The sequence below is a fragment of the Aulonocara sp. 'chitande type north' Nkhata Bay genome, linkage group LG17 (assembly GCF_057382095.1).
Source record: "Aulonocara sp. 'chitande type north' Nkhata Bay isolate Kocher_YH1m ecotype deep benthic linkage group LG17, A_spYH_male_GT1.1, whole genome shotgun sequence".
Classification (NCBI taxonomy): Eukaryota; Metazoa; Chordata; class Actinopteri; order Cichliformes; family Cichlidae; genus Aulonocara; species Aulonocara sp. 'chitande type north' Nkhata Bay.
In genome coordinates, this window is record NC_141360.1 from 18,419,924 (window position 1) to 18,441,448 (window position 21,525).

A 21,525-nucleotide genomic window follows, 5' to 3' on the forward strand; every position below is an offset into this window, starting at 1 on the left:
TGGTGGTGGGTCTCATTAGCAACAGGGATGAGACCGACTACAGAAGTGAGGTGAGACGCCTGGCCACGTGGTGTGCTGACAACAATCTCTCTCTGAACGTGGAGAAGACGAAGGAGATTGTTGTGGACTTCAGGAGAATGCACACCCAACATGCTCCTCTGACCATTGACGGAGCGTCTGTGGAGAGAGTGAGCAGCACCAAGTTCTTGGGTGTGCACATCACAGAGGATCTCTCCTGGACGTACAACACCACAGCACTGGCCAAGAAATCACAGCAGCGTCTCTTCTTTCTCCGCAAACTAAGAAGAGCAGGAGCACCAGCCCCCATCATGCACACTTTCTACAGAGGCACCATCGAGAGCATCCTGTCGAGCTGCATCACTGTGTGGTTTGGAGCCTGCAATGCGTCCTGTCATAGAACCCTCCAACGCATAGTGAGAGCTGCAGAGAGGATCATTGGTGTCTCTCTCCCCTCCCTCCAGGACATTTACAGCACCCGTCTCACTAAAAAATCCCTTTGCATAGTGGCTGATCCCACGCACCCAATGCAAAGCTTCTTCAAGCTGCTGCCGTCGGGGAGGAGACTGCGGAGTCTCCAGGCCAGGACCAGCAGGCTGAAGGACAGCTTCATCCATCAGGCTGTCAGGAAGCTTAACTCCCTCCCGATTCTGCCCCCTCTCCCCTCTCTCCTCCACGGTCTCACTGAACTCTGTCACACACACACAAACACGCACACTCTCTGACTCACTCACTGGCCTGCACCAGTTACCAGTCACTTTGTGGAGCATTGGACTGCCATTACCTCATAAGACTTTGTTGTTACACTTTCTCTTACCGTACACTACTAAATCTCCATTTGCACTATTTGCCTATTTGCACTACTCTGCCTGGTTTACACTCAATGTCACTTACCCATTATATTGTATATTATATAGCTTTCTTGTTATATGTAAAATTGTATTTATTTAAATTTTTACTTTTTAATTATTTTACTTGCATTTTTTAATCACTTTTATATTTAAATATATTTAAATGTTCATTTGCTATTTATCTAGGGATTGAAGAGTAACGCAATTTCTATTCTCCGTATGTCCTGTACATGTGGCAGAATCGACAAATAAAGTTGACTTTGACTTTGACTTAAACTGGCTTTCAGCCCTCACGTCACTGTCAGAATCACAGGTGACCTGAAACTCACGTCATTGGACAAAGGAAGGAAACACAGGCAGGCACAGAAAGAACCGGCCAATCAGGACGCCCCAAACTGGAGGCTTTGTCCTGTGAGGAAACGGTGCTAACCACTGCAGCACCTGGAAATAATAATAATAATAATAATAATAATTGTAACATGGTAGACTAATGTGCCTGTGTTAATTCAGCTCCATATTATTATGTGAAGTTGCACTGGGTTGGGAGTGGTTTTGTGTGTGTATGTCACATTTTTGGTGAGCCAATGGCTGGAATGGGTTTGGACTAATTAGAGGAAGGTGTAGGGGAGACCGGGGATAGTTGTAACATTTTTGACATTTCTGTCTGTAAATTGAAGCTCTTTTAAGGTAGTGGATTCAAAATGTAATGCAAAGTATTTACATGTCTCAACTATTAAATAGTGCAGCTATTTTCTCTGCAGCACAATTATCCATTGCATGGTATGGTCTCAAACACAAAGAGTGAAATGTTACAATTAACCCCATAGTCTGGGTTAGTTGTAACATATCCTGGGGTGAAATGTAACACAATGAAATAAGGGTACTAACAAAACATTAACATGTAATCTTTGTTTATTCAACACATGAATGCACTTAGAGCCATTTATGTAGCTCTGTGTGTGTGTGACAGAATGCAGAAATCTAGCTTTTGAACATATTCCAACCCCCCAAAAAAGACAGGTTATGGAATTTTCTGCAACTGAATATTTCATTAATTTTGGTTGGTCTTCCTTGAGTTTGGCCTCATTGGATCAGTGGGCATTATAACCTACAACTCTTGCACCAATTTTGAACATAACAATGAAGCTGAAAAAATGTAGTTGTTCACCAGCATCGCAATTCCATTACTTTTTATCATGGCTTACCTTGGTGTGGTTTGCAAAGTGCTTCAGAAAGATGAGGAAATCTGTTTCTTGCACCCATCCTGACTTATTTCCACTACCAGTACTTCCTACTGGTCCATCTCTGACACAGTGGTCTGCATAATGTATGTGTGGGAACACAAACAGTGGAGGAATTGTGTTGCCAATGGCATTAACCACATATACAAATGAAACCAGTGAACCTCTCTCTGCTGATGTCGTTGCCCCAACTTGTTTAATATAAGTTAAAGTAATAGTGTGGCAAGTTGTAACATCTGCATTATTGTTACAACTAACCCAGACTGTTGCTGTTACAACTGACCCAGACTCCTATAGCCATGAACTAGCTAACATTACAGCCAACGGCTAAAACATTAGCACTAAAGACCTACACAGAATATATCCCCATAGACATACAAATAACATAATTTAAGTTTGATGAGTTTAACTGAAAAGCAAATAATGCTATTAGAAATTGAAATAAAGTAGAAAAACTTACTTTTTGCCATACAAATTACTTTTTTTCGTGTTAAATTGTCTGTGTTTGACAAAATGTGCTGATTTTTCACATGTGATAGCAGAACTGAATTGGGCATGCACAGGATGAGTCCAACATGAGTCACATCATTTGAAACTTAGCCCTGATTGGAGAAATTGGAAGTGTTACAACTGACCCACGTTACAACTATCCCCGGTCTCCCCTACTTGATTGCACTGATACACTGGTCTACTTATAGCCCACACTACAAACACTGCTGTGTCATTTTGTCTCTCTGTGCAGGTATGTAATGTGATGAAAAGAAATCAGATATGTTTGGGATGGATGGGTTTTGCGCTATGAATTTTATACTGAATGTGTCATTTTGTCTCTCTGTGCAGGCCAGGGCCTATTATATGCCACAACCTAAAGGCAGCAGAGTTGCAGAGGCTGGAGTGACCACTGGCTATATGCTTGCAGGGGTCTCCAAGGACAACTTCTAACCCTGTTAAAGGCAACACGCGGAGTGCAACTGGCCATGTGGCATAGCTGGCTCTGGCCTTGGGACTATGTGTTTTTATACGATTCATAAATGGGACACTGGACTGTTTTATCTTTTATCTCTTGATATTTTTTTGTCAATAAATTATCTTTTAGAATTTTATTGACTGTCATTTTTTTGCCCACGACTGAGACGGTTGGTCAGACCTAGAATCTTTCTTTGGGTGTGTTACATAAGAATAAGAATAATAAGAATAATAATAAGAAGAAGAATGATAAGAGGAAAATCAGCTGTGCACTGTGCATGCTGTGTGTTTGCGCTGCGATGTGACCTGGTTCCTTCTTCAGTGGTGCTTCAGCCGGTTTGTGCTGCCCTTAGAGCTCATTAAAGAAACATGGAGCGACGCAGCAGAGAAGAAGCTGAGCTGCGCGAGACGGACGGTTAGAGGACGCACGTGAACCATGATTTTCAGCTTCTTAGATTAAATCCTAAAAAACGAGTTAAAACCTGAATGATCAGTCAGAATCCCCTCTGAGCGCTCGTTCTGATTTAATTTAGAGGTGAAATCACGGAAACATGAGTATTTTTACCTGATTAGTTTCAATTCTTGATTTTTTTCCCCGTTCTCATCGTTCAGGTGAAGTTCTGAACTCTGAGCTCAGGTTACCCGAAAGCTGCTCTGACTGCAGGAGCTGTAATAAATTATGTTAGTTGTGATTTTGTATGATTTCCTGATAACATGAACGTGCAGATGTTTGTTTGATTAAAGTGGAGCGCATCTGCAGTTGTCGGACGGCGCCATTCAGAGGAAGAAGCCAGTCTTACAGCTGATAATGACATGAAAGACATTTTACACAAACATGATGAATGAAGAGAGGCTGTTGTGGAGATTACGTGTCACCAGGGCTGTATCCCAATTCAGGGTCTGCAGCCTTAAAGTACGCGTCGTTAACGGTCCACAAGGGCCGCGCACTCAAAGACCGCTAAGGCCGGAAGTGCGAGGCTTCTGAAATGGGACGGTCTAGCCTCGGTCGCGCTGCCCAGGTTGCCTAGCAACCATGATACTAACAGCTGGAAACGTTTCATACAGCTTTGCTTGACAGAAATGAAGGAGAACATATTTTTGTTCATTTGTTTGTTTGTTTCTACATGGGCTTTGATTTGATAAGTATCTAAGGCTGAGACCACAGGACTGTAAAAACATGATTACTAAATTTGTCTCAGTATTTACTTTAAATATCCATGAAATCATCACATTCTCTGTAAGATTAAAGGTGGAGACAAGTGCAGTTGTAGATTTAGGAGTCCTGCTTCGTCACTCCAGCAGGTGGCGGCACTGCATCTCGATGTTTGCGGTAAACCACCATAGAAGAGGAAGCAGAAGCCGGAGGAGTGTTCGGTGGACGTGTGGCAGGAGCCGGTCACATTAGTGTGGGGTCTAAAAGGTAAACAGGTGAGTCCGCACCTCGTTTTTACCGGAACTCGCTGAAGCAGCTCGTGCATTAGCATTATCCCGAGCCGACACTCAGTTAGCTTTTGGCTAACCGCGTGCTCCTTAACCTTCAGTCACCAGGAAACCCTGTAGCACTGTCCTGACATCAGCTGTGTGTGTGTGTGTGTGTGGGGGGGGGGGGGGGTCTCTTCGGCTGGTGTTTGTATGTGTTTACCGTCATTTGTCCTGTGACGTAACAGCGTCGTGACGCGGTCAGTAACAGGTGAGGACGTAAACTCACCTGAGAGTTACTGAAGGTCTGGGGTCTAGGTAAGGCAGTGTCACGTGGGTTTAACTTCACTAAAACAGGAAAAATCCCCAAAGACGATTAAAAGGGTAATGAGTGTATGGAAGACCAAAGGGGCCAAGATTTTACATTTAAACTAATTATTTATTTATTTATTTATTTTATGAATGTCAGAAACTAATAATAACACGTGATGATAATGGATTTTATTTTGGTAAATTTTTAAAACTAAAATAATGTTTTGAGCTTTGCGTTTCAGTGTGTTTCTGAAGTCAGACTTCAAATAAAATAAGCGGATCTAAAGTTTAATAGACACAAGTGAAACATGTTTTATAATCAATAATTTGACAGATTAATGATCAGAATAAATAATATAATAAAATAATCTGGTCTTCCTGTCTTATAGCAGGTGGTGGAGATGTTGGGGCTGCGGTGCATCATGGGTGACCTGCGAGGAGGAGCGGCACTCCGGAGGACATTTGTGTCTTCGGCGGTGCTGAGTTTGAGGTGGCGGCTAGCACCGCAGGACAGGCTTCCTCAGGCTCGCTTCCTCTCTGGTGATCGGGACTCGTCGCCGTCAGTAGTGGCTAAAATGAAGCTGCGGACTCGGCTGCTGGTTACGCTGTTGTTCGGCGGCGGGTTGCTGGGTGTGTGGTGGTTTGTGCACTCAGAGAAACAGCAGAAGCTGCAGCAGCAGCGAGTGGAGCAGCTGCGGCAGGTGGCGCTGGGGCAGGGCACTTTCAGCCTCATGGACCACACGGGGTGCCGCCGGACGAAGAAGGACTTCCTGGGCAACTGGGTGCTGCTGTACTTTGGCTTCACGCACTGCCCTGACATCTGCCCCGAAGAGCTGGAAAAGCTAAGCACTGTCGTGATGACTCTGGACCGCGACGCCTCGCTGCCGCCGGTGCAGCCCCTTTTTATCACTGTAGACCCAGAGCGGGACGATGAGGCGGCGCTTGCCCGGTACGTTAAAGACTTCCATCCCCGGCTGATTGGGCTGACGGGGACGGTCGAGGAGGTGAAGCACGCAGGGCGGGACTACAGAGTGTACGCCAGCGCCGGGCCCAAAGACGAGGATGGCGACTACATTGTGGACCACACTATCCTCATCTACCTTGTCAGCCCTGACGGCCTCTTTCTCGACTACTACAACAGGATGAAGAGTGATGAGCAGATCGCCGACAGTGTCCGCAAACACATCAAAAACTATGCCACGCTGTGAGCGCTGGCTATATAGCAACCAATTACAGACTGTTTTCATAACAACCCCACTCACAGCTGGGGGATAAACTGCTTCTTGTCCTAAAACGGGACACTTCTCCATGGTAACACAGAACTGTAAACGTGTTTGAAGTGAAAGTTTGTCGATAATAACAATGTAAAATCCAGAGAGCATGCTCCCTCACTTCCTGTCTCAGCCTGATGGTTTCAGTGTGTGTGTGTGTGTGTGGGGCCTGGTGTCAGGAGAGGAACACACACAGATTTCCTGTTTAAGGTGTTCCTCTGTTGACACCTAGACAGACTTCCTGTTCCTCAGACAAGTGAAGCAGTCTGACTGCTTCCATGTGGAGCTGAGATGTTTATCAGGTTAAGTTTACTTCTCTCTTGCTCAGTGTGGATGAAGTGTGTTAACAGCTGGAAGAAGTGCATGCTGGGCATTTCCTCCAGTCTGTCACATAAATGCCAGTGGGACATGCTCTCTGAGAAAGTGTCAGTTTTCATAGTTAAAGGTCAGATTGGCCTCAGGGTGTGAGGACCTCGCCGATTCCTGTGAAGAGGTCAGCGATAGGGCAGATCATGCTGGTCACATGGAAACTGATCAGCTGTAATGTTGCTGTGGAAACAAGTTATATTATGGCGGACTTTAATGAAGCGTGAGTGACAGACAGGTTCTCGTCAGAAGGTCGTGCGTTTTTGTTTTTTGGCTTCTTGTTACCATCAGATTTTCCCCACAGACACAGAGAGTGCAGACAGTGACAAACATTTTATTACAAAAATTCAATAACATTGATCATCGATTAAACGTTACATGATGATGTCAGAGCGGCTTGTGCTGCATTCAGGCCTTCAGCGTGGCAAATCTGTCCGTCGCTCTGTGCGTGCTCAGTAGAGTCAGAGCCATTGTGTCCAAACTTCCCTCCAAACCGGCACAACTGTCGATCTCCACCGTGTAGTCGTTTGCCTGCAGGAAGTAGAGAGTCATGATCAGCAACCAATCAGCTGCAGCCATCCATCAACAGGAAGTGAAGACTCATCAGAACAGACTTTCAACCTTCTGACGGTGTCACTGATCAATAAAGTGATCAGACAGCTGTTCTGTTATTGATCAGCGAGCTCATCAGACTCTCGTCTGTCTTTAACCAGCTCAGAGGATTTAAAGAAATAAAAGCACCACTTCTGTCATGGAGGATTTTCAAAATAAAACCACCAGACTGATCCAGTTTCCTGTCCTTACCTTTTTCACAGTAAAACCCCTAAACACACACCTTGCTGTTCACTGGAATGAACACAGCTATGCACGATAGGGGCAGGTTTAAAAAAAAAAAAATCAATTATCCTATTTAAATCGATTTCAATTTGAATAGTGTATCAATCCATTAATTCCTGAATCGATTTTTAAATATAAATGTATTTTGCCAGAAACACCAGAATCTCAGGTTAAAGCTCACAAAACTATTTCAACCACTGCCAAACAGTTAAAAAAGCAAATGAGAGCAGGTAAACGGCACATGCGGACATGCTGTCGTTGCTGAAAGCTGATATCTCACAAGTTCTGAAGCTGCAGGTTTCGTCACTCTGACCAAAATTCATTGAACCGGCAGCAAAAGAAGATCCAAACTATGCTCTATGTTTGAAAAACATTGTCATGAATTCCCTCTTTTGTGCCCAGGACAATAAAAACCACACTTCCTGCACAGCTGCCTCTCTGTGTATTCAGAGACCACCTGTGATGAATTCTCACAAGTCTTAGCTTTGTTTTTAATGCATAGATATAAATATGCATAAATATGTATATATACTGATAAAAGATCAGAATTAAAATATTTCTGAGTCTAAATCAAATTGAATCCAATCAGTTATAGAAATCAGTGACGATACCCAGTGCGAATGCTATAGTGGGTCTAAACAGAGACTGTATATAAAAGATGGACATGGTGACATCATCTACTTCTGTATAAAGCCTGGATATTTTGTGTGGTCCCATGGTAAAAGCTCCTGACACTAATTGGACCAAACATGTTGTTTTATTCAGTTCGATGGGATGACCTCATCAGGAAACATTCAGCAACAGAATGTTAAACACCTGCAGCGCTGCGCTCATCCTTGTACCGAACTGTGTGTGCAGAGCCGTAACTATGACACCAGATTAACGTATCAATGCTGCAGTTTATCGTTTATGCTTTTTAGAGAATTCATCATCATTTGATGACATCCCTGACTGGAACAGGTGACGTTCACTGTTTGGGCCAAACTAGTCACAAAACGCGCAAAATGCCTCCTTTGGATTTGAGTGTGCTCAGATCATTAAAGTAAGTGTGGTCTGATGTGTGTGATCTCTGCGCTGTTATTGGTTGATCGCTGATGTCTGTGCAGATGTTTTACCAGCTGCAGGGAGGCCAGCAGGTACTTTGAGGCTTCAAAGTTGTCTAGACCATGAACGATGGCTGCAAACGTTCTGCGGCATCCAACGCCGCTCAGCGCTCTCACGATGCGGTCTCCGTAATCATGGATGTCAAATGCTGGGCGTTCCTCCTGGAAAATGGAGAGGCGGGGTTTAGAGTCAGAAGGGGTTTGAGTCAGAAGTTGGGTTAAGTTACTGGATGGGGCTCAGCAGGTTTTACCTGCAGTGCCAACTCAGGGCGGATCTTCTCCTCCCAGTCTTTGACCCTCCGAGACAGTGCTGTCTCCTGAGTGTAACCACGACTGTTTACCACTAGCTGCTCCTAAATCCCACACACAAAGGGTTAATCAACTTCCTGCTATTCAAAATAAAAGCTTCACCTTCTTCATGACGGAGTTATAAGTAGTTTGATTTTTCTGATTATGGGTAGCTTCTAGCAGTAGGAACAAACCTTACAGGCTCCAAGTATGATTGATCAGAATGTACTGAACATTACTGAAGATAATAATATTGATCACTGACCACTCGCAGCTTCACCAGATCCTCGTAACTCAGTTCATCTCGGTGAGCTTCTGCGGACACAAACAGCATCAGATCATTACACACGGTCCACTGTTCCTGTATCGATACTGAACTGATTGAACTGATCGATCAGTTTCAGTCTGAATCTGAAGCATTTTACCAGGTGAAATGTGCTCCGGGCCACCCAGAAACTCGGCTGGGACGTCATCGGGAAAGGCGTCGTGCTCGTTGTCCGAGGCGTCATCATCCCCACCTTCAGACAGACATATCAGGCTTTAACGCAAACACACTCAAACAGCTTTTATGACCCTGAACTCAGACCAGCACTAAGACTGTTACCCAGCAGGTGCTGTCTCAACTCTTCCACAGGCTCCTCCCCCAGTTGACCAGGCCCCACCCCCTCTGGCTGTAGGAAGGTCCTCTTCAGCTCCTCGTCAGACATCATCACTCCCTGAGTGACATAACAAATGTGATAGTAATGAGTCATAATCTGACAATAACACTGACCCTGATAAAACGACCTGAACCGCAGCTGATGTCACTGCTGACATCACTGTGATGTCAGCATGGATGATGGTGTGTGCGTCTTACGGCTCTTCTGTTCATCCTCTTCTGATTTTTGAGTTTGTCTTTGATCGTGCTCAGGTAGATGTAGTTGAGGTCTGAAAAACAGGAAGTCTTAGCTTCATTTAACAGGAAGTATAAATTCAACTCTTCAGATTAAAAGTCTTTTTCTGGACACAGAAAAGTTTTCAGCCTATTGTTACCTGTAAATGTGGGTCCATTTTTCAACTTGTGCTCTGGAGGGTCAACTGAAACAAACAACCACAAAAAGGAAGTGACATGTTAACAGATAATGGGTCCACAGGAAGAACATGAGTGCTCCAAGCAGTTTGTTCTTACAGGTTCCTCTGAACCAGCTCCTGAAGTCCCGAAGGAAAGCGGCTCGTTTCCTTTTCCTCTTCCCGCAGTCGTCCAGCCCGTCGGGAACTCTGTAGCACTTCCCTGCAGAAGACACAAAACTCTGTAAGCACCTGCAGACTGAATACTGAAACATGCCACGCGGTCCCCATAGTTACCTGGTTTCAGTGGTTTGTCCTCCTCAAGCATGGCGTATGGGTCATGGAACGCCCAAACATTCACCTGAAGAAAAAAAAGAAGAAAAAAAAAGAAAAAAAAAAGATGTTTCATAATGAAGCTCTAGTAAAAAGGTCAAATTTAATGAATCTAGTTAGAAAACAAAATGAGGAACCGGAGCTTTATGAAAACTATTTTTTTCAAAATAAAAGTACTGTTGTGCTTTAAGTGTGTGAGATTTTTGACTAGGGGAAAATAAACGCTCCTGTGGCGAACACTGAGCTGCAATCTGGGGGATTAAAGCAGATTAACGTACAGCAGGAGGAATCGGCTCCTCTCTCCTCGGTTTGTTGGCTTCCATATGTTGCCTCTCTCGGATCATTCGACCATCACTCGGAGCCTGAAACACACCAACGACACCGAAGTTACACAAGGAGAAGAAGAAGATGAAGAGGTGGTGGCTGAAACTGTTCTGTGATTCTAACAAGTGAAATCTCCTCCACCTGCAATCTGTCCACATGCTCCTCCTCCTGCTCCATGTTGTCCAACTCTAAGGGGAGGAAATCGTCTGCTGCATCGCCTCCACCCTCCTCAGCATCAGCTCTGCCCATTTCAACATCCACTGGAACCACAGCATCTGAGCCATGAAGGTCAAAAGTAAAAAAAAAATCAGAAACCAAAGTAGTGAAAGTCAAGAAGAAAAAAAAAGGGGAGCAAAGCGGGAGGAAATGTGTCATGAAGGACTGAACAGGTGAGGTGAGGTGTACCTGGGGGCTGGGTCTCTAGTTGAGCGAAGTCACTGTGAGGCAGGGAAGTGGAAGCAACTGATCTGAATGTGAGCAGGATCATGTCGCCCTCACCTGGGACGAACAGGTTGATCCTGAAGTCCTTCTGACTGCACAGGATCTCACCTTTCACACTGACACACAGGCATAGAACCAGGTGAGACCTCATCATCGGGGAGCGAGGCTTAGCTCTCATTTAGTTGCTGTGCGAGATCACTGACCTGATGAGGGGCAGTTTCTTTTTCTCTTGGGTTTCAGGTGCAATCAAAGACTCCGGAGGAAGAGGCGGCACGTCCACAGTCTGCATAGGTCAGAGGTCACAAGCAGAGGTCAGAGGCCAGAACGAGCTGCAGGTAAACTGACCTCAGAGAATCAAACTCACCGTGTTGGAGTCAGACCTCTCAGATCGGTCCGACACTTCCAGGTCCAACGCAGAAAACTGAAGGACACAAATGATGTTACTCATTTACACCCGAGCACACCTGACTTTGACAGGATAAAGAGTTACAAAAAAGGAGTAAAAATAAAAAGGCAAAAATGACACGATACAGATTTAAAAAGAATTTCTGTGAAAATCTGAGGTCAAAATTTATTTTATTTTTTACGATTAAAAGGTTGAATCTGAAAAATCTAGATCATTAATAATAAATAATTAAAATAATTAATGATCACGATAAAGAATGTTTTAAATTTAAGGTTCTAATTTTTTAAATATGATATGGTCAGTGACTGAATGAAGTGACTACGTTCCCCAGAATGCCCTGTGAGTGTTGTTAGAGAATGGCGTAACAGTAAAACCTTAACCCTGTGCCTGTTTTCATTCTGACCTGTTAACTCACGTTACCTGAGGGGTACCTCAGGCTTGGCTCCAGGTCCCCTGTAACTTGCTGTTTATATTCTTGAGCACAGATGCCACATTTTCACCCAAACAGCTTCACACTCAGTGACCTCAGATGCTTCAGTTCCAGCTGACCCTGACTTCTTGTCTGCTCCAGGACCGAACTATTTCTACAGCTCGGCTCACTCTGCAGCCTCTGAGGGTTAAAGAAGGCCTTGGCTCTGGAGCAAGCTGGCTAATAACATCAGGCTCATAGAGTCAGGTGCTTCCTTTAAATCCCCTCTGAAAACATGTTTCATAGACTTTCTTTGAAGTCTATAAAAATGTCAGATATCAGTTTTGAATTTTTAGAACAGAAACATTTTATACTTCTTTTCCTTGGTGTGGTTTATTTTTGAGTCTAACATCCAGCTCTCAAAGCACTTTATCGCCAGTGTGTTTAAATGAATGAAGCATCATGAAAGCTGAAAATCAAATCAGGGACAAAATGTGACTCTGGAAGTTTGCTCTCAGGTAAAGAACCACCTTTAATAAAAGCTGCCTGGTCTTTTTTTTTATTTTTTTACCTCCTCCAAGTTGTCAGCATCATGACTGCTCACTGCTCTGCCATCACCCTCCTGAGACTCTGTTGCCTGCTTGTTGCGTCTGTCGGGAGAGCACAAAGATAATGTGTGAACCTGCAGCAGGAAATCAAACCAGCATGTGGGCGGAGTCACGCCTACTTCTTGTTCTTGTCGTTGATGTACTCCAGAGTCTGGAACACCAGGCTGTGCAGCAGCTCCACCTGAAACAGACGCAGATGCCGTCACATGACTCCATCACAGACTGGCCGAGGTCATGTGACTTGTGTGTGGCTCACCTTCTTGCTGTAGATGCAGGCGGAGCCCTGGATGAGCAGCGCAGCCTCTGCGAAGTTCAGCCTGGTTTTCCCACCATCGAAGGTGATACACATGTCATCCAGCTGCAGACACACAGACAGATGTTACTGGGCGGAGCTCAGCTTCATTCCATCAGGCTGTGACTGACTGAAATCCCACCTGGATTCACGTTTGTGTCTCTGTGGATCACCTGAAGCTGCCAGACCAGTCCTTTGTGAATGACCTGAACAATAAACTGACCCAGAGCAATTTGTCTGAAATGCAGTTGTTACCTTCTAATTACAGCTCTGTCTTCTTCTGTCTGCATTAGAAGTACTGCAGAGCTTACTGCTAAAACTGACACCTTCTCCGTGCTGCTTTTACTCTTTACAAAGACACCCAGGGAGCCAGACTGACCCTGTAGGTGAGCCTGTTCTGGGGCACGGACCACATGTTTGATGCAGAAGGATATTGCTGTCTCGTGTCAGTTTGTATGGAGGACGAAAGCTATCAAAGTAAGAGCCTCTGTGGTATAAATAAATTACCTCATCTAAGTAGTCGTTTAGCTCTGACGCCAGGTCGATCTCCCAGTTCTTTGTGAGCTCTCGGATCGGCTGGAGCAGGTGAGCATATCGGCTCTCTGTGGACTCCATCTCACCTGAAACAGGTAGAACCAGAACAGGCTGTGAATCCTGCGGGGTCTCAAACATCACTCGGTCTTTAAGCAGCTCGTTTCTCTGCAGTGCTCTGAGTTGCAGATGGAACGCTTTCTCATTTAAAACTCAAGCAAAGATTACTTTCATTCAGTCCAAATTTGATATAATAGTAGATTCATAAAAGCCTGTAATGTCGATCAGAGCGCACAGCTACAGCTGGACTGTACATATCGATTTAAGTATCGATTATCAGTTTTCATGGTGAACTCTTTGCATTCACCTGTCCTCAAAATCAAACAAAACTGTGTTATCGCTGCTGTGAATTATATTAAATAGCGTGATAATTGCTGCGAGCTAAAGCGGCAAATACTGAAATCAGAGAGAACGAAATTAAAGCAAAGTACGTTCAAAAATGTGATTTATTTTAATCGCTGTAGCTAAACCTGTGATTAAAAGATAAACTTAACAAATTAACTTATTCCTAATCTAACGCCGAATATACCGGGACATTCCACTGTTTAGTAAACCGTGTTAATTAATCCTCTGTGAGATCGATGTTTACATCAATCCGAATGAAACACAGAAATGTCAGATTTATCAACGCAATGTGGCGGAGCGTCTAAGCGACTGCAGCTGTCAAAGCTTGAACACTTGGCTCATTTACCTGCTCAGCTTGGTTATTTTTTTAAATAAGAGAAATACCTGAGAATAAGCAGGTGTCGGTAACATGAAGCAGCGACGGTGTTTAAGGAGTAAAATCAGAGAGAAACTTACCGAAAAACCTGAGCCGAGCTACACCGGGGCTAACTGTTTGTAGCCGTTAGCACAACACTCAAAGTACCCGCGTTAAATTTCTTCTTCGCTGCTCTGGTCTGTGTAGCAGCTCCGCGTGCTGCCCCCTGGCGGCGCTATGGTGTGATACAGGCTGCCGACCGCTAGATGGCAGCGTTGCAGTTTAAAGCAATGACTGTAGAAAACATCTACAGTTTTCTACAGTTTTCTGTAAAACTGTAGAAAACTTCTCCAGTCATTGGTTTAAAGAAACTGGGCGAGCTGCTGCCTGCACCTTGCGATCTGTTTATAAGAAATACAGATGATTTGGCATGCGCAAAACAGCGCAAGAGCAAAGCCAAGTCAAATAGTGAGAATTTGGACTCCATATTTCATATTTATATCTGCAAATATCAGGCTAAAGCCATATTCATTCATTGGACTTATTTTGTAATATCACAGAATATTTAAAGCCCCTGTTTTATTTTTGTTTATACATGATAACAAGTTAAATAAAAACCCTGTGCTACACGACTGGTGTAGGATTAAAGGTTAAAGAATCCTAAGCAACAAAACAAAAACAAAAACCAAAATACTTAATGAATTAAGTAATCAGTAAAAAGGATCACAAGCTGTTTGGATAATCTTTTAGAAAAAATAAAACCATGAAGTGAGAAGTCATAATACTGTCATGAATGTTTGCACTCTTCCTCATCTCACTCTTCTGGTGCTCAGTGGGAACACAATGGTCGTGTCCAAATTCCTGGACTGCATCCTCCTGAGGAAGCATTAGTATGAATTTGGACACGACCCGTGAGCAAGTCTGCCCCTTGAGAACGCCCCCTGTGGAGCAGGAAGTGCACTGAGGGAGGTCTCTGCTCTCCTCTGAGCCTGAAATTCCTGCTCCAGACCACACTCCAATCCACCAGCAGGTGAGGAGGGCAGGAAGAGTATCGAGCCAGAATAAAAGCCCTCGTGCAGACAATCAAAGCCATGTGAAGGACACATAAGAAAGTGGTTTTCTTGGTTCCACCTGAACTCAAATGTTGGTTACCTGGGCATGAAACAAAACAAGCAGTGTGCGGAGCCATGCTGCCGTGTGCCGTGACAGCACACCGCTGTCTGAACTCTGACCATCACAAATCATATCTGCAGATGGAAACATGATGAGATTTCCTCTGCACACAGATCTGATTTCAGGGCCCTCAGTATGTGTGTGTGCGTGTGTGTGTATGCATGTGTTTGTAACTCTTCCTCCACACATGAAACCATTTTTTTATTGTGATTTAATAAAACTTTATTTACAAAAACAGCAGGTGATGTCATTAAGAAGCAATAATGATGATGATGATGATGATGGGCCTCAGGAAGCCTCCTCTTCGTCTTGCAGCAGCATTAGTGAGTATTATTAGTCTGAGAGGACAGCTGTAATTAATGCCTCTGAGAGGAGGATGACGGGGCAGCAGGAGCTAAATTTAACACTCCTAATTCAAGCAGCCGGATTTCTAATCCAGGAGACGACGCCCTCCTCCTCCTTGTCTTTCCTCCTCAGAGGTGTACATGCTGCTCGGGAGTCCCACTGTTTTACTTTCCCAACAGAGACGAGACAACAAAGGATGCAGACTGGCGGAGAAACGTCGTCACGGCCCAGGAAGAACACTTCTGGAAAACATCTGGCCACATGTGATTATGAAGAATAATCCTCTGATAAACTCAGAGAAAACAATGCACGCAGCGGTTTCCCAGCAACACCCCATCCCCATCGCACTGCGCTCCTCTTCATCGTTTATCTCTTCCACTGGAGCACCAACAGATTACTGAGATGCCAGCAGCTGCACGCCATTCTTAACCCAGCACAAAATGTCTCAGAAAAGCTACAAACTAACAGGTAATGCTGCTGTGGCCACAGCCATCCTTTACATACAGTCTTTGGCTAATAACACAGAGCATCTGTCAGAAGAAGGTGTGACTCTGCAGCAGAACATCCTGGACTCAGCTGCAGGTGAAGCTGAGCCATGTGTCGCAGTCATATTTGCCTGCTGCGCTCCATCACACCTGCAGCAAGAGTGAGCACAGAGACTCCACCCCCACAAACACCACCGTGTGCACATCACCTGATAACTAATGGTGTCAGCACACAGGTAAATCTAATCAGCATTATAATAATAATCATTCACAGTTCACAGCATGTTAACCTGAACAGCTGCAGTTCCTCTAACTTCCACCAGAGGCTCCCAGCCTGCATTGTTATGGGCGTGGCCTCTGTGACTGACAGGTGGATGGTGACACAGGCTGCTGCTGATTCACCAGAAACCCAAGGGTTACATCATGTCCATCTTAAATATACAGTCTAGTATCTAGAACACGTTCCACAGCAGGAGGAGGAGTCTGCACCTCTGACCTCCAAACACCTGCCATGGATGAAGAGACAGCGCAGCGAGCGGCGGCTTGAGTAAATGAGGAGGTGTGAATCTCAGCAAGTGAGTGGAGTGAAGATCAGCACTCTCCTCCTCCTCAAAGGTTACACCAATGGTCTACCCGCTGTACTCTGATTACTGCTGGAACAGTTATGTAAATGGACTTAAAACAAAAGTTTCAGTTAAGAAGTCTGTGCAGGGTGAGAGTGCACCGCGTGGCATGCCATTGGACGTCAGTCCTGTTATTTTAATTCCCATTGGATGAGAGCATGGATGGGATCAGTGGTTTAACTGAAGTATTTTATGTTTTTTGGGTTTAAATATTGATCTTTGACTTCAAAGTTTCAGTCTCTTCTTCTTCTGCAGGTTTTCAAATATTAATGTAGTGATGCCAGTGAACCAGCAGCTCATAATGAGCCAATCAGGAGGCTGAAAATCATACCAAGGGTTTTCTGCACTGCTCAGATTAATTCATGATGTCCTCTGATTTGGTTTCATGTTGTTTGCGCTGGTTTGCTTCCAGTTACGCTCAGGCTGGTAGTTTTTGTGTGTGGTTGCAATACAAACAGCACAGGGAGGATAACAAGGAAGAGGTGAACTCAGTCACAGCCAAAAACCAGAACAGGAAGAAGACATAAAAACACCACCAAACACCAAAACCCTTCAAAATAAGACAGGAAGTAAACGAGGGAAACGGGAAAACAACTGTGTGAAGGCTTGGTCCTTACACTGGAAGTGTGAAGCACAAGCATACAGATGGTGAAGTGTCTCCAGAGTATAATCCAATCAGATAATCTGCACCTCTGCCTCTTCAACCTGCACCTTAAAGTCTAGAAGAAACAGAGTGAACATGAAGCCTGCACTGATAGAGAACAGATATGAAGCCCAGCAGTAACACACAGTTACTCTAAGCTCTGAAATCAACTGGAAGAACTCAGATGACATAAAAGCATTATGGGAAATGTATTTCTAAATCTAAATCGATACTTTTGCCAGAAGGAATAAAAACAGAAGAAATCCAGAAATGTGATCTCAGTGAACAAATTGCTGTTTTATTGTGTGTGTGTTTCACATCTTCACTGCAGTCTCATTCATCAGCTGTCTTGAATGGCTCAAACTGACCGCGTGCAGATGAATATGAGAATGCTGAGGTCACGACTCTCCTGTCAAGCATACTGATTGGCTGGAAAAACCCATCAGAGTTAAACCTGCTCCCCGTTTTCACCCCAGTTTCCAACTCGCAGCCAGCAGCTGTGAGATTGGACGACAGCACGGCTCACCGGTCCCCTCCCTCCCTCCCTTTTAGCTTCCACAATCCACTAGGAGCAGCGCTGATGGATCATGAAACCACCACAAGCTCATCAAACCACAGTGAGTCTCTCAGGCGTTAGAACCCTCTGTTTTTGACACCTGTCAGGATTGGGTAAAGGTGTGACTCAATTGGCTCAGAGGTGCCGTTGTTGCTGCTGACTCTCTCAGAAACACAGGTGCAGCAGGAGTTGTGCAGGTATCTCTCAATCCAGCCCCAGAGTACTAAAAGTAAAACTGAACCACCTCCACCACGGAGGAGGAGTCTCACATCAGTTTATCTGCAGGAAACTGGTTAGCAGCAATTCAACTTTCAAAATAAGAGCATGAGGTTTCTCAAGGGATGTTGTGTTGCCCAGGTGGATGAAAGTAAACCCGGGCTGCCCTCAGACAGAAGTCTGTGACTTTCAGACTGTGCTGCAACTAAGCCGTGATGGGATCTCAGATCACAGAGCACAAAATGGTTCAAAGCCATATCAGTGACTCTCATATGATGCATTTATTCACAGGTGAGCAGTAATATTTAAATTCATTGTACTTTAATGTACAATATATCAAAAGACCAACAGACTCCTGCTATGCTGCTGGGAGTGTGAAAGCCTAATCCAGGTCCAGACCCCCAGGATCTAGAAATGTGTTTAACCTGACCCTATACAGTGTTCACTGCATCATTCCATTTTTACACTGATCACCACCTGCATTCATGTATATATCTACCTGCTTAGTACTTTTAATTTTAATTTTCATGTTTATTTAAGTGTTGTGTGCAGTGTTGGGAAGGTTACTTTTAAAATGTATTCCATTACAGAATACAGAATACATGCCTCAAAATGTATTCTGTAACGTATTCCGTTACGTTACTCAATGACAGTAACGTATTCTGAATACTTTGGATTACTTAATATATTATCATTCTTTTTACAACAACGTGAATGTACTATTGCTGTGTGATTTATTACTATTACTGAAGGTCCGCGACTCCGAACTGTAGTAAAGGGACCTCTGACTAATACGGCGGGGTCCCTGTCAGCTCGTAGCCGAAAACTAGCTTTACTTTGTTGTGTGGGTCAACTTTTCTTGCGAGAGACAGAGAGAGGCGTTGAAAGGCTGCTCCAACAGAACTTATTGTTTTCGGAGGAAAACACGAACACAGTGTACAGTCGAGTGTTAATAGCTTACTTACAACTGGGCTCGTCAGGCACTCTTCTTGGCTGAAGTGGTTATTATTATATTTACATGCTTCCAGCTCCCGTTTTTGCTCGATGACAACTCGTACCTTTCCGCTCCCCTTTTTCTCCCTCCTCGCGCTCACAGACCCATAATGTGTATGGCAGTCCATTCTCCCTGAAACACGGACTACACTGCCCATGATGCTACATTCTTTAGAGCTATGCTTGTAGCATTCTGCCTGTTAGCTTAGCACAACAACAACAACAACAATGAAAAGGCGCTCTCTCACCCAGGAAACACGCAGTCGCAGAGAGAGAGAGAGAGCGTTGCCCTGTAACCATGGCAACCGTAACGCTGCCGCCTGGAACAACAGAACGTAGCTGTCAAACAAAACCCAAACAGTCCTGACCCGCGACAAAATGAAACAGGAAAGTACCCCAGTGTATTCCATTTATTTCAACAAAGTAACTGTATTCTGAATACCACCTGTTTAAACGGTAACTGTAACGGAATACAGTTACTCATATTTTGTATTTTAAATACGTAACGGCGGTACATGTATTCCGTTACTCCCCAACACTGGTTGTGTGACAGTATGTTTTGCACTAAGTACTGCAGCAATTTCCTAATGTTGTAAACCTGCTCAACATTTGGCAATAAAACCCTTTCTGATTCTGATTCTGAACCTTGTTGCAGGGGAGCAGCAGCTGTTTGACTTGTTGCTGACTCAACTCCATGTATTTTTATGGCGTTGGTTGTGTTGCTTGTCTCTGTGCTCATTTAGTGTCAGATCCACCAGGCTGGGAAAACTTCGGGTGGTGGTCCAGCTGCTGTGAGACATCGGCAGCGCTGTTTACATGTGGAAAACAGGTGTGCTGTAGTGAACACGGTCTGATCACGCCTGTTTAATCAGCAGATAATTCGGAATGAAACAAAGACACATGTAGGTGTCACCTTCATCGCAGTGATCTGACACTCTGATTGGACCTCTGTAGAGCTGAAGTCCTGGAACTGAAGGGAATCCTGGACTCTGATAAAGATCAGATGGCTCTCTGGCTATTAGCTTCACCAATGTCTTCAGGTTTCAGTCTCCTGGAGTATGTTTCCCAGAGTACCTCACCTTTCTTCTGTGCTCTAACATCAGCAGATCTCCAAGTTTCTTCCTCAGGTGGAGTTACTGTTAGTGAGTAGATTAAAGTCTGCCAGGCTGAACATGCAGTGGGTTTATAAAATATGATGTTTTGTTCTGGTTCTGACCTTTTCCCCTTGCTTCTGTCTCTGAGAGGAAGATGGATGTACTGATGGAGTCACAGCTGTATCCCATCTGAGGAAGGCAGAGGAGGATGACGAAGAGGTGAGGCAGAGGATGATGGAGAGAGAAAACGTCCGACTTCTCTGCCGAGTCTGTCTGCGAGGTGAAGGATGGAAGGAGCGGGTGAAGGGATCATTCCCTCGCCAACGAGCCTCAGCGAGGCTGGAAAAATGAGCGCTGTCCCGGGAAACTCCTCCGCTGAGCTCGGATCGGCCACCCCCGGCTCGTTACTCAGATCGGCTATTCAGCCAGACCGAATGAAAAATAGTCCCATAAAATCCAGATGGCTGAGAGTGTCAGCAGAGAACAGGAGAAAGTTTGACAGATTTGATTTAAACTTATGTTAAAAAAGAATCTTTTTGTTATTGAGAGACTTTGATCTGGGCTCGCTTTAAAAAGAGAACTTTTTTGGTTTACCTCCGATGACACACAGAGATCTCTTTGAAACCTTGAGCCAAAGAAGAAGACACCTCTTCCTGTGTAATGTGTTGCTCCTGAGATGTCCCAACAGGGCCTCTGTACATGCTACATACAGTTTCAAACTTCCTCCTCCTTCGCTCTCTGAGCTCACCACGTATTTTAGTTCCAGCTCATTGGCCACTGTAATGACCCGTCCTCGCTGCCGTCTTTGCTTGGCTGCTGCTCGTTTGTAAATGTTGTTCCTGTCAGCCGCTCTGGTCTGCCTGCTATTGATCTTCCTGCTCGTTTGGACCTGCTTACTAATCAGCGTCGCACATTACAGACGCACAGAACTGATTAGTGAGTTCACCACCACACACAGAGCAGCTTGCTTTAATCAGCTGTTTCAAGTGTGCTCGCTGTTTCTGGATTAATTCTGTGATGACGCAAAAACAAATGATTCTCAAAGCAAACAGCTGATGTGGACCTGCTGAAGCCAGTTGTTTCACATGTGAAGTGGATTTTCTCTGCCCTGACTCTGATGTTTCAGATTTACTTCAGTTTGAACTCCTCAGTGAGTTTTGCTTATCTCAGCCATATACTGAGGTGAGATCCTGAAACGAAACAAGCAGAACTACTAATCATTCGATCATTCATGAATCGTTTCTCTTACGCTAAAATCCCAACTACCACAGAGGCCAAGCAGCTCTGATGGATGGATGAATGATGATGGGTGGATGGATGATGGGTGGATGGATGATGGATGGCTGAATGGATGATGACGGATGGATGGATGATGAGTGAATGGATGATGGATGGATGATGCATGGATAATGGATGGATGATGATGGGTGGATGGATGATGGGTGGATGATGGCTGAATGGATGATGACGGATGGATGGATGATGGGTGGATGGATGATGAATGGATGATGCATGGATAATGGATGGATGGATGATGATGGATGGATGGATGAATGATGATGGATGGATGATGG

At 44.5% G+C, this 21,525-nt stretch overlaps 2 protein-coding genes and 1 long non-coding RNA gene across 7 annotated transcripts; 2 read left to right on the top strand and 1 right to left on the bottom strand.

The window, feature by feature from the left end:
• Nucleotides 1–4,201: 4,201 nt before the first annotated feature.
• On the top strand, nt 4,202–8,578 carry sco2 (synthesis of cytochrome C oxidase 2). Of its 3 annotated transcripts, none has more exons than XM_086268902.1 (2): nt 4,202–4,504; nt 5,200–8,578. In XM_086268902.1, the coding sequence occupies exon 2, from the start codon at nt 5,209–5,211 to the stop codon at nt 6,013–6,015; it is 807 nt and encodes a 268-aa protein (XP_086125028.1). In that variant the 5' UTR covers nt 4,202–4,504; nt 5,200–5,208; the 3' UTR covers nt 6,016–8,578. The 3 variants fall into 3 exon arrangements, with proteins under 3 accessions (XP_086125028.1, XP_086125027.1, XP_086125026.1); XM_086268901.1 differs by having other exon boundaries at nt 4,202–4,496; nt 5,197–8,578; XM_086268900.1 differs by having other exon boundaries at nt 4,205–4,504; nt 5,197–8,578.
• Nucleotides 6,763–14,651, bottom strand: ncaph2 (non-SMC condensin II complex, subunit H2). Of its 3 annotated transcripts, none has more exons than XM_086268897.1 (20): nt 13,925–14,651; nt 13,040–13,152; nt 12,497–12,598; nt 12,360–12,421; nt 12,204–12,282; nt 11,182–11,238; nt 11,021–11,100; nt 10,782–10,933; nt 10,518–10,651; nt 10,331–10,414; nt 10,017–10,080; nt 9,841–9,942; nt 9,705–9,749; nt 9,529–9,599; nt 9,277–9,388; nt 9,098–9,190; nt 8,938–8,987; nt 8,636–8,737; nt 8,397–8,546; nt 6,763–6,975 (listed from the first exon to the last, which is right to left on the bottom strand). In XM_086268897.1, exons 2-20 carry the CDS (start codon nt 13,145–13,147, stop codon nt 6,853–6,855), a joined length of 1,770 nt encoding a protein of 589 aa, XP_086125023.1. In that variant the 5' UTR covers nt 13,148–13,152; nt 13,925–14,651; the 3' UTR covers nt 6,763–6,852. The 3 variants fall into 3 exon arrangements, with proteins under 3 accessions (XP_086125023.1, XP_086125024.1, XP_086125025.1); XM_086268898.1 differs by lacking the exon at nt 13,925–14,651 and adding an exon at nt 13,853–13,874; XM_086268899.1 differs by lacking the exons at nt 13,040–13,152; nt 13,925–14,651 and adding an exon at nt 12,675–12,955.
• Nucleotides 14,652–18,753: 4,102 nt separating this feature from the next.
• Nucleotides 18,754–21,525, top strand: LOC147309933 (uncharacterized). Its single transcript, XR_015125659.1, has 3 exons — nt 18,754–19,686; nt 19,812–19,999; nt 20,102–21,525. It is a non-coding gene; the product is annotated as an uncharacterized LOC147309933 (long non-coding RNA).